Source organism: Castor canadensis, chromosome 10 (assembly GCF_047511655.1).
Source record: "Castor canadensis chromosome 10, mCasCan1.hap1v2, whole genome shotgun sequence".
NCBI lineage: Eukaryota > Metazoa > Chordata > Mammalia > Rodentia > Castoridae > Castor > Castor canadensis.
This window is the reverse complement of record NC_133395.1, coordinates 145,169,628-145,186,695: the sequence shown is the minus strand read 5'-3', so window position 1 is coordinate 145,186,695 and position 17,068 is coordinate 145,169,628. Positions and strand designations below refer to the sequence as shown.

The window sequence follows — 17,068 nt, the reverse complement described above, 5'->3', positions numbered from 1 at the left end:
CCTCAGCCCAAGGGACTGCCCACCTCACCCTCCACAAAGGGTGCCTGGGCTGAAGGTGGGATGGGAAGGGGTTGGGGTGCCACTGGGATAGGCGAGGTGGAGAAGGGGCTATGGAATGAAGCGTAACCAGATGACGCAAATTTCCCCTGAGTTTAGCCATTTGTTCACTGTGCTCATATTTGTAAAACCTAACGCATTGTTCACTTCATACATTTCTTTAAATTGTCCATTTACCAAAATATATATGGCTTGGGGGAAAACTACTGAAGCAGCAAATACAGCATACACACAGAAAATGTACATAAAGTGCTCAGTGATTTTCCAGAAACAACATGCTGCTGTAATGAGCACCCAGATGAGGAAAACTCCAGAAGCCCCCTGAGACTCTTCCAGTCACTACATCTCACTAGCACATCCAGTCTTCCCACAGCAGAGAACACCACTGCCTCTGCGTGTATTCCACTAGATTTCCTCCTTTCACACAGCGCGATCACACAGAGCAATGTCTGGAGGGTCTTTCCCTGTGATCGCATCCAGTTGTTCCGTGTTCTTTCTCACTGCTGTGTCGTATGTCATCGTGTGAATGCACCAGGATTCACTTATCCATTCCACTGTTATAGCCCCCTGGAGTCCCAGTTACCCCAGGGGCTGCGACAGAAGGATGGCTTGAGCCCAGGAGTTCTAGGACAGCCTGAGCAACAGAGTTGAGATCCTGTTTATTAAAAAAAAATAATAATTCATTGATTCCACGGCCAGCAGGCCTTCAGGTGGTTTTCAAGTTGAGGCTATTACAAAGAGGTGGCTATCCGGATTCTTGCTTATGGTTCTCACCACATGTGTGTGCACCTCTCTATCAGGTATGGATTTAGAGGAGTGGAATTCTTAGGTCACAAGTACAAAAATGTCCAGCTTTAGCAGATTCTTCCATTGTTCCAAAGTGGTGGTATCAATTTCCCCTTTCCTGTGCTCGGCATCCTGGTCTTATGTCTATTCCTGTTTAGCTATGTTCCTACCATGAAAGAATTATTTCATTGGGGTTTAATTGCACTTCTTCAGTGACTAACAGATTTGAACACCTTATCCTATGTCTACTGGCCCACTGGACACCCTTCTGTGGGAACTGCCTTGCCTCTGCTCTCACACAGCCATCAACATGGAAGAGAGAGGTGGGGATTTCTCCCCACTGGCTAGCTAGCCAGCCAGCCAGCCAGCCAGCCAGCCAGCAATTCTGCAGCAATAGCAGCGGGCTGGCCTCTAACCAGTTCAGTTCTCACGATCGCCTATGCTTGCTTTGGAGGTGGGTTAAAAAGGGGAGGCTGCTGTAGCTTTAAATGACCTGGCTCATTCTTTTAAGTGACATAGAGTAAACTTTGCTCATTATAACACTAAATTCTCCACCCAGGAGGCACTGCTGTCTACTGAACCTGTGATGTATAAAGACCATCAGATCCAACTGAGCGTGCAGGGATGCTCATAACGTCTTTCGATGAAAAGTTCTCAAACTTAATTTAGTACATTTTATCAAAACTTTCCTCTTAGGGTGTCTACGCAAGAAATCTGTAGACTCCAAGTTCATGAAGGCATTCTCCTTGTCCTCTAAGATCTTTGAGGCCTCCACATTTAGATCTGCCATCCTCCAGAAGCTAATTTTGTGCACCGTGTGAGGTGAAGTCCAGAAACACACCGGCCCTTGGTATCCACAGTCTATGGTTGCAAGGAGACAGCCGTGGAGGAAAAATCATGTCCTATGCTGAGGATGCGTAGGGTTCAGTGCTGCACTACTGGGTGCTGGATTCATTTTCCCATGACACTGGCCGACTTCTGCTAAAGACATGCTACCTTTCAACATATCTAAAAATTTTACTTTATCACTTAAATTAAGAACATTTTGTGCCTTTTTTGGCTAAGGAGGATTACCATAACTTTTTCCTTACTTTGGGGCAGGAATGTTTTCACAAATGAAGGGCAGATCACACAACTCAAACACAGCTTGACAACAACGCGGGACAGACGCAGGGCCTCTCCCCATCCACTGAGCTGCATAATGGGTGTGCAGGAACTTAAATTTTTGTTTTTGAAATTTCTTTTGATTGGTTGATTGATTTTTGACCGCACTTGATAACAGATCACATATGCATGCTGATGTGGAATTAACCCAGCACTGGTTACTGAGAACTTCCTTCCTACTGAAGAGGTCCACATATGAGCAAATTGATCTCTGGACCTGTGCTCTCTCTCTTTGGCAAGTTTAGCTATCTTTGCATTTACTATAGCTTTTTGATTTTTTTGTAGTGAACCATTTTTAAGGGTACAGGTCAGTGGCATTTTCTATAGCCTCAGTGTGTGCAAACATCACTATCTATTTCCAAAGCTTCTTCATGACCTCAAACAGAAACTCTGCTCATCAAGCAGCAACTCCCGTCCTCACCACTACCTACCCCGCAACCTCTGCTCTACTTCCTGGTTCTATAAATCTGTCTGTTTTCTTCCTTGTGTTAAGTGGAATCACATAGTACTTGTCCTTTTGTATCTAGCTTATTCACTTGGCATGTTTTTGAGGTTCAACTGTGTTGTAGCTTTTTTGTTTTTTTGACAGAGGGTCTCACTGTGTACCCCAGGCTAGCCTTGAACTTACCATCCTCCTGCCTCAGCCTCCAAAATGCTGGGATTACAAGCGTACCACCCTTCTCTGCTCACTTCATTTCTCTTTACCTCATTCTTTTATAGATGTATATTCCATCATGGCTGTACATGTATGTGTGTGTGTGTACATCCACTCATCTGTTGATGGGCTTTTCCCACCTTTTGGTCATTGTGAATAAGGCTTTAAAGAGACACTGGGATATGGGTATCTGTCTGAGTCTCTGCTTTCAATTCTTTTTAGTACAAACCTAGTAGTAGAATTTCTGGGTAACATGGTATTTCTATCTTCATCTTTTTGGGGAACCATCAAATTGTCTTCTACAGCGCTGCACCATTTAACATCCCTACGAGCAACATTCCCTCTGCACTCCTTTCCCCTACTTTTTAAAAATGATTATTATTACAGTCAACCTGCTTAGCATGTGTGAAGTGGTATTTCACTGTGGTTTTAGCTTGCATTTTCCCACTGACTAGGCTGATGATCTGCTCATGTGCTTTTTGACATTTGTTTGTCTTCTTTGGAGAAATGTATATTCAGGTCTTTTCTTTTTAGTGCTGGGGACTGAACTCAAGGGCTCACACATGCTAAGCACAGGCTTTACCACTGGACACTAGTTTTTAAAACATTGAGTTGTATTTTTGTTGCTAGCATATAGAAGTACAAATAATTTTGCATTTTGACCTTGTGCTAACCAGTGACTTAATTAATTTGCATATAAATTCTTATGCTCTGCCAATTCTTTGTGATTTTATATTGTGTACAGCCAACTTATATTGGTAGTTGGTTTCTTCCTAGCCCTGAGCCTTCCTTTCCCTGGCTAGCGGGTCCTCGGCAATCCTGAGCAGGTGGTGATGGAAGTCCCTGTCTCACTCCCAGCCTCCGGAGGAAACTGTTCAATATTTGTCCATGTTTTTGGTAGACAGATGAACATAGGGTGAAAGCTGTTGTCTGCTCCTGGCTTGCTTATCATGAAGAAGAGCTGACTTTTATCAAGTGTTCTTTCCCCATCGCATGGGATTTTCAACCTTTTTTATCTTACTGTAGTGAATCACAATGGTTGCTTTTCACATGCTAACCCACACCTTGCGTTCCCGGAATTAATCTCACTTGACCCCAATGCATTGCTCTTTTATATGTATCTCTGGATGTGAAAATGTAGTATTTTAATTTTTTTTTCTTTTATCTATACTTAGGAGAAAGATTGGTCTATAATTTTTTTCCCACACAACACATGTCCTTTTCAGGGTTGGTGTTTTTGTTGGGATTTATCTTGCTTAATGTTTCCTGACTGCTTGAATCTATGGCTGATTTCTAAATTTAGAACCAGACAAGTGTTTGTCACTTTACCTTTGAGGTACAGTAGGGGTTACTACTCTGCCTTTCAGAGGGTTTTGGGGAGAAGTAGTTAAGTGTGTAAGGCCCTTCAAGACTCTGTTCCATTCCCGTGTGATCACTGCAACCTTTGCTGTCTCCCTGTCCCCAACAGTAGCCTTGCTGAACCAAGTCAATCCTCAGACCATGTCCCATTCTTGTTAGTAAGTGTCCTCCAAGAAAAGAGGGCCAAAGATCCTCACTTCACCTCCAAGAGGTCTTCTTTCACAGGAATTCTCCTCCCTCTAGTCTGTCTTGCTTCTGAAGGCCTCTAATGCCTTTAAATATACATACACATGTGCACACATTCAGGCACACACAGAGAGGTTCGTCCAACTTTTCTAACTGTTCAAAGTGGAAGTGCTCACCTGCCTTTACATTACTCTATCCTATCCACTGAATATACCTATCTAAAAGAAAACCTTGGACACTCTGAAATTATGGATTAAATAGCCAGTCACATTATTGGGTTTTTTGTTGTTTTGTTTTTTGTTTTGGTGGTACACAGGCTTGAACTCAGAGTCTTCAAGTGCTTTACCACTTGAGACACACGACTGTTTTTTTTTTAGTTCATTCATGAACCATCCAAATAAAAAGGAAACTCTGAAATCATACATATGGGACAGCTTTGACAGGTGGCACTGTCTTTGTATTAAAGTTAGCACAGGTCTCAGCCCACTCCACTCCACTCCACTGACCCCTGCCCTCACCACTTGTCCTGCTGTGCTGTTAGCTGATGGGGAGGAAGATGCCCTGGGTTGAGTTGTTGAGACCTGGGACAGATGAGCAAGGACAGGCTGAGCTCCAGCCATGGGCCAATCTTCCTACTGTGGATCTACTCTCATCATGTCCTCTAACACCCCTGGGGGACAGAGACCTGCAAGTGGGCATCAGGGCAAGCCTAGGCAACTGTGGTAAGAGGCTGCCCCTGACTGTCATGCCATAAAGCACCATTTACTGCACCTGAGAGGTAGGCCTCCTGCGAGCGAGAGCTGTCACTGTGAGCATGGTCAGCATCCTGGGCAGGCTCAGTACCTGAGTGAAGTGGGGCAGAATTGAGAAGCACTGCAGGTCTGGCCCTCATCTTCTCACTCTCAACAGAGGTATGGGTTCAGAAGACATTTCAATTTTTTTATGCTCCCATGGAAAATAGCAGTCAGGTAGGAAAATATAGAACAATGGTACCTGGTCACAAAAACACCAGCACACTAAAGGCCTGGACAGAACCTGCCAGCAAAAATGTCCCACGATCAGGGCAACACATTAGCCTACCTGAAGAAGAAAAGCTCAGTCCTCATAGAGCCTCAGAGCTGGGTGTGCCTGTCATCATGGACAGGGGAAGAGAGCAGAGCCTGGGCACCTCAGAGCTGGCTGTGCCTTTCATCAGGAGGGTGAGGACAGAGGTGACAGTGCACAGGGGAGGGCTAGAAAGCAGAACCAGGGCCCATCCATGACCACTTTTAGCCATCTTGCTGCCTTCTGCCAGAGACAGTCAGCTGGGGGCTGGGGAATGCAGATGTCCACATCAAGTGAAGACCTGGTCTTTCTCTAACATGGTAAGCTTGCCTCAGTACACAGAAGCACTATCCCAATAGAGTAAAATAAACAGCATGAAAGTGCACTGACTCTTAAGAACTTTTTAAATCTGCGGAGGTTTTAGGATTAGTCCATGGAGTCACATTATAGAAATTGAGATCACTTCCATAGGCAGGCAGTGGGAGAGTTCCACTATGAAGAAACTGATGTGGAGTCACCAGCGCCAGAAATGACACTGCTAGCCTCAACAGGAGTAAACAACAGCACCCAAGGAAATCTTTCAAAGACCAGATATCTCCCAAACCACCAAGGGAAAGCAAAGGGTTGGTGATGATGACACAACCCTGAGTCCTTCTCCTTCCATGAATTGTGCCTTACCACCTTGGTCAGTTCTGCAAATGATCCAAGGATGCTTGGGTAGAAATGTGCTTTCTGGTTGCAGTGCATCTAGTTCCACATGTAGATTGATCCTCCTTATTCTAAATTCAGATTCCTTATATCTTTCTTTTGAAGTGTCAAGAAATGTAAGAAGCGAGTAAAAGAAGTAAAAGTCACCCAGTACAAGGCTGGTAGCTGTTCATTTTTGTTGACTGATTTTTTCCTCAAGCACTTGGTGTAGCTTGTTCTGGGCTGGTAAGCCTTGCAGGAATTTTCTGGTATATAACTGCAGGGCTGTCAAGCTAAGAAAGCTTCCTCCTGTTCTTGGTTTGCTATGAACTTATTGTTGAATTTCATCAAGCATTTTTAGCACATATTGAAAGACAGCTGTTAATTTAGTAAGTTTCATGAATAGCTACTCTGTGTTGAGCTATGCTTGCCTTCTCAGAATGAAAAAAAAAAAAACAAAAAACAAAACCTTACTAAGTCCAGGTTCATTTTTAAGACAGAGCTAGATTTCATTAGTCAACATTCTGTTTAGGACCTTTGCATAGATAAACATAAGAAAGACTGGCAATATCTTAACTACAAAGACAGTTGGCACTCTGTATCCACTGGTGTCACATCTGTGGATGCAACCAACTGCAGATCAAAAATACTGAAAAAAGTTACATCTGCACTGAATGTTTACAAACCTTTTATTGTTGTTATTCCCTAAACAATTCAGTACAAAGCTATTCACCTAGCACTCACACTGCATGAGTATTACAAGCAATCTAGAGAAGCTTAATAGCATACAGGAGGATTGCACAGGTCCTAGGCAAATTCTACACCGTTTTTTAGAAGGGACCCAAGCAACTAAAGGTTCCTGGAAAAATTCCCAATGGAAACGGAGGGCCTGTGGAAGAATGTGTGTTCATACACAATAAAGAGAAAAAGACAGTGAAATAAAGGGCCATTTCATATGATAATGTTTGCCTTTCAGATCAGAGAGAAGGGCAGATTATTCAGTGTACTGGAAACTGGCTAACTACTTCCAGAAAAACAAAAATTAAAAATGGAAAGAACTTGTGGTTCCCATCCAGAAGAAGGCTGGAAATTGTCCTCGTCAACACAAGAGAAAAGCTGAACAAACCAAAAACCAACAACTCTGCTTATCTGCATAGACAATTAAGATCACAGGGCAAGCTGCTGCCCTAACTCTGGAGATGCAAACAGGCAGATACAGAGAATCACAGTTTCTAGACCAGAAACCTCCACAAGAGGCAGTACCAAGAAGGCTCAGTGTGGAAAAGGTTGAGGAATAAAGTGTGTGTTCCCCCCCCCCCAGCCCCCTATTGTGCTTGGGGGCCACAGGCACATCTGTAGGCATTCTTTCAAGAGTCCTAACGGGGCCTCACAGTGAGACTGGAGAGAATTCCCTTGTGCTTCTGACAGGGGGAGAGAAAAGCAGCCATTTAAAAACATACCCAGTACACAAGAATTTCTATCTTGTAAGACCTGCTCTCAATGGAAACTATTGCACCAGAGCCCAACTGACTAGGCTCTTACCAGGGTCTAACCAACCTGGGTTAGGAGTGGAAAACCCAACTGCAGCCCCTCTAGAAGCACTTGTGAAAGTCACTGCCCAGGGCACAGCTCATTAAAAGGCCTGGACCTATTCACTGGAGCACAGACTCCCTCATTCCCCTACACTTGTAATCACACCTTACCACCACATAAGTAGGGCTCCTGTATTAAAGGGAACTACAGATAAAATATTTGTAAATCAGACTCTATTTAAAGAGTCTCTAGGGGAAAAAAAGTCAAAGGAATGGGGGAAGTCCGGCATAGTAGCAGTGGCTCACACTTGTAATCCCAGCTACTCAGTAGGCAAAGATTGGGAGGATCCTGGTTCAAGGCCAGCCTAGGAAAAAAGTTCTCAACACCCCATCTCAACCAAGAAAAAACAGGAGGAGCACTGGATCCATATATTCAGTGCCGCCCCAGTCAAAACCCCAGCAAGCTATGTTGTGACTATGAACAAATTGACTCTAAACTTTATATGGTGAGGCCAACAAAAACAAAAGAAAAGAAAAAAAACCCAAAATCCAGACTAGCCGACATACTAGGACGAACGAAATGAGAGTAATGACACTGCTTGACTTCAAGACGTCGCTGTAAACGTACAACAATCAAGACAGCATGACTTGGGGAAAGAATAGACAAAGCATGGGAGCACAGTGGAGAGCTCAGAAACAGAGCTGCATAAATACAGTCAGCTGATTTTTTTTAATGGAAGGTCAAGTTTATTTTATTTTTTAAAATTGTTTTCTTATTCATATGTGCATACAAGGCTTGGGTCATTTCTCCCCCCTGCCCCCACCCCCTCCCTTACCACCCACTCCGCCCCTCCCTCTCCCCCCCACCCCCTCAATACCCAGCAGAAACTATTTTGCCCTTATTTCTAATTTTGTTGTAGAGAGAGTATAAGCAATAATAGGAAGGAACAAGGGTTTTTGCTGGTTGAGATAAGGATAGCTATACAGGGCATTGACTCACATTGATTTCCTGGGCGTGGGTGTTACCTTCTAGGTTAATTCTTTTTGATCTAACCTTTTCTCTAGTTCCTGGTCCCCTTTTCCTATTGGCCTCAGTTGCTTTTAAGGTATCTGCTTTAGCTTCTCTGCGTTAAGGGCAGAGCCAAGTTATGGAAACAGCCAAGATGCCCCACCACTGACGAATGGATTAAGAAAATGTGGTATCTATACACAATGGAATTTTATGCAGCCATGAAGAAGAACGAAATGTTATCATTCGCTGGTAAATGGATGGAGTTGGAGAACATCATTCTGAGTGAGGTTAGCCTGGCCCAAAAGACCAAAAATCGTATGTTCTCCCTCATATGCGGACATTAGATCAAGGGCAAACACAACAAGGGGATTGGACTATAAGCACATGATAAAAGCGAGAGCACACAAAGGGAGGGGTGAGGATAGGTAAGACACCTAAAAAATTAGCTAGCATTTGTTGTCAGCTGATCTTTGACGAGCAAGCAAGGCAATACAATGGAGAAAACACAGCCTTTCAACACATGGTGTAGGGACAGCCCGACATTCACATGTCAAAAACATCACTAAGTCAGAACGAATCGCAGAACTACAGGTAAAATAAAATTAAAAACCTATAAAGCTACTCAAAGATAAAGGAGGAATCTAAATGACCTGGGGTTTTGCAATGACTTTTTAAATATACCACCAAAGGTTTCACGAGAGAGCTTGATAATCTAGACTTCACTAAAATTAAAATTCGCTTCTCCAACAAAGGACACTGTCAAGAGAATAAAAAGAGAAGCCGTAGATTGGGAGAAATTAGTTGTAAAAGATACAGCTGAGAAAGGACAACTCACTCCTTTAAATTGAAGGATTAAAAAAACCAAGCAACCCCAATAACAGATGAGCAGAGATGCCCCACATCATGTGTCATCAGAGAAACACAACTTAGAAGCAGAAGACAGCACTGCATGTGTCACTAGAATGGCTGAAACCCAGCATATGGGAGGCACTGCGTGCTGGTGAGAGTGTGAAACAGGAATGCACTTGCTGGTGGAGTTGCAAAGTGGTGCAGTCGACAGGTTGTTACAACACTGGACATAATTTCACATAGGAGACAGCACACAACACTGGACATAATTTTACATAGGAGACAGCAGTCACTCTGCTTGGTGTTTGCTCAGGTAAGCAGACAACTCTGAGATCTACACAAAAACCTACATACAAATGTATACGGCAGCTTATTTGTAGTTGACCAAACTTGGAAACAACCAAGATGTCAAGTAGGTGAATGGACAAATAAACAGTGGAATTCACACAATGGAATAAATAACTCAGCACAGAAAGGAAATGGGCTGCTAAGCCAGGAAAAGACATGGAGAGAGCTGAAATGGAAATTGCTAAGTGAGAGACACTGAGCTGAAAAGACTGTGGCAGGGAGGGGGAGGACGAACAGGTGGAGTACAGAGGGTTTTTAGGACAGTGACATTCTCCTCCATGATATTCTAAGGGTGCACATACATCTTTATACATTTGCCAAAACCTGTATAATGTACAATATGAAGGGCAAACCCTTACGTGAAATATGGACTTTGGTGAATAGATTGTATTGATATCGGTGCATCCAAATAGAGCAAGTGTACCACACTAATGCAAGATGCTAGGAGTTGGGGGGACAGACTGGACATACGGCACTCTTTGTCCTCTGCTTTCAATTTTCTGTAAATCTAAAATGACTCTAAAAACGGTCTATTTTTAAAGAAATAGATCTAGCTCTTTGGTATATTTCTTACTCCAAAAACTGCTCAACTGGATTGAAAAATAAGTATTCTAAAATCGAATACAAGTAGGGAACATTCCAATATCAGAAAATGTTAGTAAAGAGTGGGCTTTACAGGTCTGACACTGAAGGTGAAATGGAAATTGAAATATGTGATAAGTGTGATAAATTTTTATACATGAAGATTTTATGTCTCTGAAGCAATTTGCCAAAAGGAAAAAACTTACTGTGAAGAGATGAAAACATGTTCAAATCATAGGTAATGAATGAGATGCAAGATAAAACAAGTCCTATGTTTTTCCTATAAAGCTGGCAGACACTGAAACATGGGCAGATCCAATGTTTGCTAGGTTGTGCGAAATGTATTAAGTAAATTGGTGTAAACTCTCTGGAGGAAAAGTTGGCAAGAAATATAAAAATCCTAAAAACGGTTCATTTCTTCTGGCCCAGTAATTCACTTCTAAATTATGTGTGGATATGCAAATAAAGACACATACATCTTTACGTATGGTACAGTCGCATCACATAGGCTGTGCAGTTAAGAAACTGCAATATACTCTTGTTTCTTTCTCAGAATATACAAGCCAAAACTCTGCATTAGGTACCAAACCACTCCAGTTTTGAAAGGCATTTGTGTGTGTGTGTGTGTGTGTGTGTGTGTGTGTGTGTGTGTGTATTTGAAGTGTTAAAGGCTGGAAAGAGTTACACTACACTGGGTAGAGGCTTTGCGGTTTTAGGGTTTTCTGGTGACTGTAATTTTTTTCTTACTAAAATGTTTATATAGATGTGTGTGTATGTATTTTTTTTTTCTTTTGAGACAGCATCTCAAACTTGTGATCCTCCTGCCTCAGCCTCCTGAGTGCTGGGATTGCATGTGTGCACCATCACACCCAGCTTTTTTTTTGTTTTTTTCCTATAGGGACATCTATTATTTGTGGAAAGAATAAAGGAGTGCCAAAAAAAAAAAAAAAAAGAAAGAAAAAAGAAAAAGACTGCAGAGAGGCAGAGTGGCAGAGTTAGGGTAGCCATGGGTTGGCTGTTGTCACACAGTCCAGGAACTCTGAGCTTGGCAAGGGAAGAAGTGGTGGGAGGGGCCTCAGCCAAAGTTGGCTTTTGGCCCCCAAAACAACAGTTGTCTGATCTGATAAGCCAAGGGCAGTGCCTACTGAGTCCCATGTGGGCAGTGAGGGCAGCCTCCAGTCTGGCTTCCTGTGTGAGGCAGTGCTGTGTGAGGCAGTGCTGTGTCCTTTCCTCTGGTGGTTTTTGGGGGTCCCGGAGGACCGCCAGGGCTTCATGGGCCTCCTGCCCCAAACACCCAGCCCAGGCCTGTCGCCCCAGAACTCACTTTCTGGACCCTGCCCTCAGCTGAAGCCTGGGCTGCAGAACAGCAGCTGGGGACATCTGTTCTGCGGAGCTCTTGGGCCCTGGCAGGGATGCAGCAGTGGGCAAGACTCATCCCAGAGGCCCAGCATGCAGCCACAAAGTGTGCCCTTTCTCCACTTGCCCTCTGGAGGGCCCAAGACTGAGCCCTCGCCTGCAATCAGCCCTTCTGGGCTGGCCCCTGGCAGAGAGAGTCCTGGATTCGGACATGATCTGCCCCAGGCCGGGCACAGGCGACAGGGCAAGGTACAGCGATCTTGCCCCCCGAGCCTGCAGACTTCAGTTCACCCCTGGTAAGGTGTTAGCATCCCCGCGCCTCCATCGTTCTCTGTCGGGGATGGCACAATGCTATCTCTCCCCCCGACACTGTCCTGATAGTTGATCTACGTTGATCTAGTAGGAACTCAGCCAACACTCACCATGGGTTTCCTAGGACCAACTGTAACTCTCAAGCAGCCTTAGGGGACAGGCACTGTTTCCTATCACCTCTCCCGATTTTACAAAGAAACCACCATTCAGAGCTTAAGAAACTTACCCGAGGCCAAAGAGACTGGGGGAGGCGGGAGGAAAGTCAGCTGACGCGAGCCCTGCTCTTAGCCGGGCAGTACTCGGGGAGTCGCGTCTCTGTCCGCACGCGGTGCAGGTGTCAGGTGAGGGGCCGCGCTAGCCCGGGGTGCCGTAGCGGGTCGGCCCTGCTCCCACACGTGAGCAGGGGTGGGGGGCTCCCACGCCCGCCAGGTGAGGCGGCTCCGAAGGACTCCTCCAATCACAGGAGGCCCTCGTGCCAGGTCCCCCCAGGTTTGGCCAATCAGGGGAGACCTTTCACAGCCCCGCGAATCGGGTGAGGGGCTTGGGAAGTGGGCCAGCAGTCTCGGGGACAGGTTGTCCCTCCCGCCCAGACCGTCTGCGTCCCCTTCCGTAAGTCCCTCTCTCTTGCCAAGCCTTCGCTTTCCCTTTCGTAAGCCAGGTCACCAACGCGCACGCCATAGGACTGCCCGGCCCGATCCTCGCGGGGACCCCACTTTGGCGTCCCGATCGGATAACCTGATGACCCCTGGAGCTGGATTGTAAGTGCAGAGTCCCTGCTGCAAGGCCCGTGGACCCGCCCCCGCCCCGCCAGGAGTCCCGGAGCGGAGCTGGGCAGCCGCCCTCCCACGGGCGACTCACCTCGCGGGCGCAGCAGGAGAGCAGGATCCGACCTCTGCGAGCCGCGGTCCAGGGATGGCGCACGCGGGTCGGGGCTGCGGGAAGGCGGGGAGGTGGGACCCGCCCCCTCCAGTCCGAGGGGAGGGGCGCGGGGCGGTGGAGACACGCGCTGGGTGGGAGTGGGGAGGCAGGCCCTGGCTGCGTGTCCAAGGCTGCACGTGGCTCTCCCTGTGTGCCCCTGCATTCATGGAGACTTCGGGGAAGAAGACAGAGTTTTAACAAGTCTCAAAATGCCAGCAGAGCTGATAGTTCTGAAAACCTGGATAAGTTCACTCACCAGCTCTGGAATGATATGCAAAAGGACATGCTGTGAGCTGTGAGCTCAGGCAGAGGCGAGCTGTGAGCCTGCAGCCACCTGGGAGCCAGGGTCCCAGAACAGCAGCTGTGTGTCCTGGGGTTTCTGCCTGTGCAGTGTCCTTCCCACCTCTCCACAGCTGGGACGGTTCTCCTTCTCTGCTCTCCCTTCCACCTCCTCCAGGTGCTGCTGACCCCTCCCCAGGGAACCTGTTCAGCAGGGGCACTGTCCATCCCTGGGCCAAGGTAAACAAGGGGAAAGAGCACGGAGAATAACACCACATGCTGCTTCCAGACGGAACCCTTTCTCCTGGTGACTCCTGTCACTGGGAATGCCTTTCCAGGTCTCCTGTCGTCTGGGGCCTCTCTCTCTACCCAAGCTCCAGCCCCCTGGCCCTCTCCTCAGCCACCAAGCTTGCTCTAGCCACAGCTTTGTGCTGGGGTACTAACATAGCAAGGCTCCCTCTCTCCCTCCCTCACAGGGCAGCTCCTGTACAGCTAGTGAATCTCAGACAGGTGCTGCAGAGCCTCAGAAAGCTCTTCCAGGTCCACAACCTAAGAAGGTGGCTCACAGCACCCTGTCACGTCACCATGTTACTTCCCTCACAGCGTGTATTATAAACCTGACACTCCCTGTCCCTTTATTTGTCTGTTTCTCCCATCTGACCAGAAGCTCTTTGAGGGCAGGAAGCTCATGTTTGGTGTTGTGTCCCTAATACCCAGTTATGGAACATAGCACTTGCTCCGCAAATGCTTGCTGAATGACTTAATGCACATATTTTGCCCACATGCTAACATGACTTCTGTCTGCCCTGTTTTCAGGTACTGTTTCCCCGCTCTCTCAGTTCCAACCTCCCTCATAGACACTGATCTTGACTTAACTTGTCTGGGCTGCTTATCTTGCTCATACTTCGGAAAGCTACTCTGCAACACCTTATCTTCAGGAAAGCCTTCCCTAGTGTAGTCCCTTGGGGACAGCTCCCTCTGCTATATGATTGCAAAGAGATGGCTCATTTTCCTTTATGAACTCCCCTCAATTACAGCTTTATCACAGCTTCTGGAATTACTTGACTTACTCTGGAGCAGGAGGGCCTCCTGGGAAATCCCTGACACTGAGTGTATGTAGTGCCTTGTGTGCAGAAGGTGCTTAGTAAAATTTGTAGGCTAAGTGCCTGATTGCCCTGGGAGAGGAGAGGGAAATGGTGTGGTCCACTGGATGCTAGAATAGAAAAGGCAGGATGGGAGTCAGGAACTGCTGAAGCAGCTACGTGGTGGCTGGATATCCCACTCAGTAAGTCAGAGAGGAATGGAGCAGGAGAGGAGGGGGGTGGAAGGCAGATGTGGAAGGTAGAAGATACACCAAGTGAACTGGTGATCTGCCTAAGGAGATTTCCAAGCAGCTGGGTGAGGGTACCTCCTGGCTGCTTCTTGCTGCTTACACCACAACGTGAGAAAACAGTGATAAGCCAAAAGAAACAGTTAAATAAAAATGAATCAGAACTCGCTGGTTTTGAAAATTCCTAGCTTCTGCAGATGTCAAATGATGATAAAATGAACAGCTTTGGGGAAAAGATCAAATGCAGACCCATACCAGGAAAAGAATCTAAAGATGAAGCCAAGGATGTGGGTGTAAAATCCTGTACGTCCTAGAAAAGATCAAAAGGCACTCAGTTAAATAACAGGGCTCTTAAGCTTAAAGCTGGGCTACAGAGTGGCTCAGGGTAGAGGGCTTGCCTAGCATGCAGGATCCCCAGCAACACATGCACGCGCACACACACACACACACACACACACACACATACACACACACACACACACACACACACACGTCTTAATCGCCTTTATCAGCAGTCTCTGCAGAAGCCCAAGAGAGAAAAAGGTTTCTCTCAAAGAGATTTGTGGGTTTGGTAGTTCTCCAAAGGCGGGAACCTCAATGAGATTCATAGAAGACACTAAGTTTTTAAAAGAATTATATTGGCAAGAAGTGCCAGCTTGGACTGAAAGGGTCAGAGATAGTACAAAATGAAAAGGGACCTCTGGACTCCCCAAATTCTACTAGCAGGAAACAGGCAAGAAAACTACACCGGTGCAAATGTGAGCTACATCTTGTGGAAAAGAAAGGACAACTGGGCGAGAAGAGTTGAGAAGGTAGAGCCAAGTGCAGGGAGAATCACTTTGGGGCTAGAGTCAGGCTGAGTCCTAATCAAGCAACAACCAGCACTGGCCTTCAGAGTGATGCCCACTGGTAAATGCTGCCTGCCTCCCATCCCCAGGTCCCTTCTGGACAGGACAGTCTAGAGTCCCACCGCAGCTAACTTATCTCTTGAATTCACAAGTGTCTAGATTGAGAACATCTTACTCCAGAAGCTCCACCTAAGGAAACACACAGGAGGCTGTCACTCATCTGAATCTGACTTAGATTCAGATTCTGCACTTGGAACTGAGGCTGCAGTAAGATGGGGCTGGGAGTGGAAGGAAGGATGAGTACATTTTGTGTGTATGTGGGGGGGAGCGAAATAGAAACAATTTGTGCCCAGTAGGCATACTATGATAGTTTTAAAACTCTTTGATACTCCTCCCTTTGAGAAGCAGAGTGCCATTTCTTTTCCTGAGTAAGGGCTGGACGTAGTGACTTGCTTCTAACAAATGAAATTGGTGGAAGTCACAGTGTGTAGCTCTTGAATCCATCCTTTCACAGACCAGCTACAGAAACAGGCTCAAGGTCAGAGGGTAGCAGAAGCTGGCTCTTCTGCGTCCCAAGACTATATAATACTTTCTGAATGATTCACACTAAAACCTTCCCTTACCAACTCAGTTCACCATGCCAGGAGTGCCATGCCATGTAACTGAGCCCTGTTTGTACTCAGGGTTGCCTCATGAGTCATGACACAGCCCACATACCAGAAAGTAACTGTCTATGTCCATCTGTCTCTCTCTCTATATAAGGGAAGGTGCTTCTGCCTTGAACTCACAACCTCTTTCAAGCATTCAGGAGAGGCGTCCTTGGTGGGTATGGATGGACAGACTGCTTGCTGGAGCTTTCTGCAGGACCTGTGTCTCCAGAAGGGTAGTGTGGCTTGCTAAGCCCTAAGTAAGGGGATGGGGCAACTGCTCCAGTCAAGAGATAGTTTAGAGAGTGAGTCTGTTCAGGGCTGCATGGACGGTGAGCACACAGCTAAAGAGGTGGGTTCTCTACCTGTTATGTAAGCATGACTCAGCCCACTCTTCTGGAACTCTAACTGGGTGCTGCAAAACATTAACCTGGCCAGGTCTACGGCCTTTGGAAAATCGAACTGGGCAGGGCAAGGGACCTGAATTTTCTTTCTTTCTTTCTTTCTTTCTTTCTTTTTTTTGAGACAGTCTCACTATGTAACTTAGCTTGCCTTGAACTTGTGATCCTCCTGTCTCAGTGTGGGATTACAGGTGAATACCACCACCATGCCCCGTTCTAAACTTTCTTTCTATTTAAAGAAAGGGGAACACTGGCACCCACTTTGCTCGGCTCCTATCCCACCTTGTGAGTCACACATGGTATCACTTGACACTCCACTCTTTGGAAACTCTCCCCATGGGAACCTAGAATTCAGGGTGCTTCTCTTTCATGTTCCTCTTTTAAAGGGCCCGACAAGTGGTTCGGCGTAGGAGGTAATAATAGGACTTAGCCTTACTTCAGCTCTGGGCCTTGAACCACAATGCATAGCAGGACCTGGAAATACAACACAACTGTTTCTGAAGGGCTGAGCTGTGGTCAGAGTTCAGAGCCACGTTCACATCCTGAGATACTGCACAGCACAGATGGCCCTTTAGGGCTCGCTGTGGGGATACGTGGGAATGGTGGAGTGAAGTAGGGCCTCTTTTCTCAGGTGTTTATGGCACAGCAGAAGCCCGAGCCAGGAAGCGCTGTGACCCTCAGAGAAGGGAGATTTTAGGAAAGGAAGCCTGGGTATG

The 17,068-nt window shown here is 46.3% G+C and overlaps 1 protein-coding gene and 1 long non-coding RNA gene across 3 annotated transcripts in view; one reads left to right on the top strand and one right to left on the bottom strand.

Annotated features, from left to right (window-relative positions):
• Aldh1l1 (aldehyde dehydrogenase 1 family member L1) overlaps nt 1–13,227 on the bottom strand; it is a 59,635-nt gene extending 46,408 nt beyond the window's left edge. The window contains exons 1-2 of one of the 2 annotated variants that reach the window (XM_074044529.1): nt 13,104–13,227; nt 12,788–13,019 (exon numbers count right to left, since the gene is read on the bottom strand). In XM_074044529.1, coding sequence (XP_073900630.1) covers nt 12,788–13,019; nt 13,104–13,132 — 261 coding nt within the window. In that variant the 5' untranslated portion in view covers nt 13,133–13,227. Of the gene's footprint in view, nt 1–12,155; nt 12,298–12,787; nt 13,020–13,103 lie in introns of those variants that run through there. The other variant, XM_074044530.1, reaches the window with a different exon arrangement.
• Nucleotides 13,228–13,250: 23 nt separating this feature from the next.
• LOC141411551 (uncharacterized) lies at nt 13,251–14,948 on the top strand. The gene is made up of 2 exons (XR_012436400.1): nt 13,251–13,366; nt 13,943–14,948. It is a non-coding gene; the product is annotated as an uncharacterized lncRNA (long non-coding RNA).
• The last annotated feature ends 2,120 nt before the right edge of the window (nt 14,949–17,068 follow it).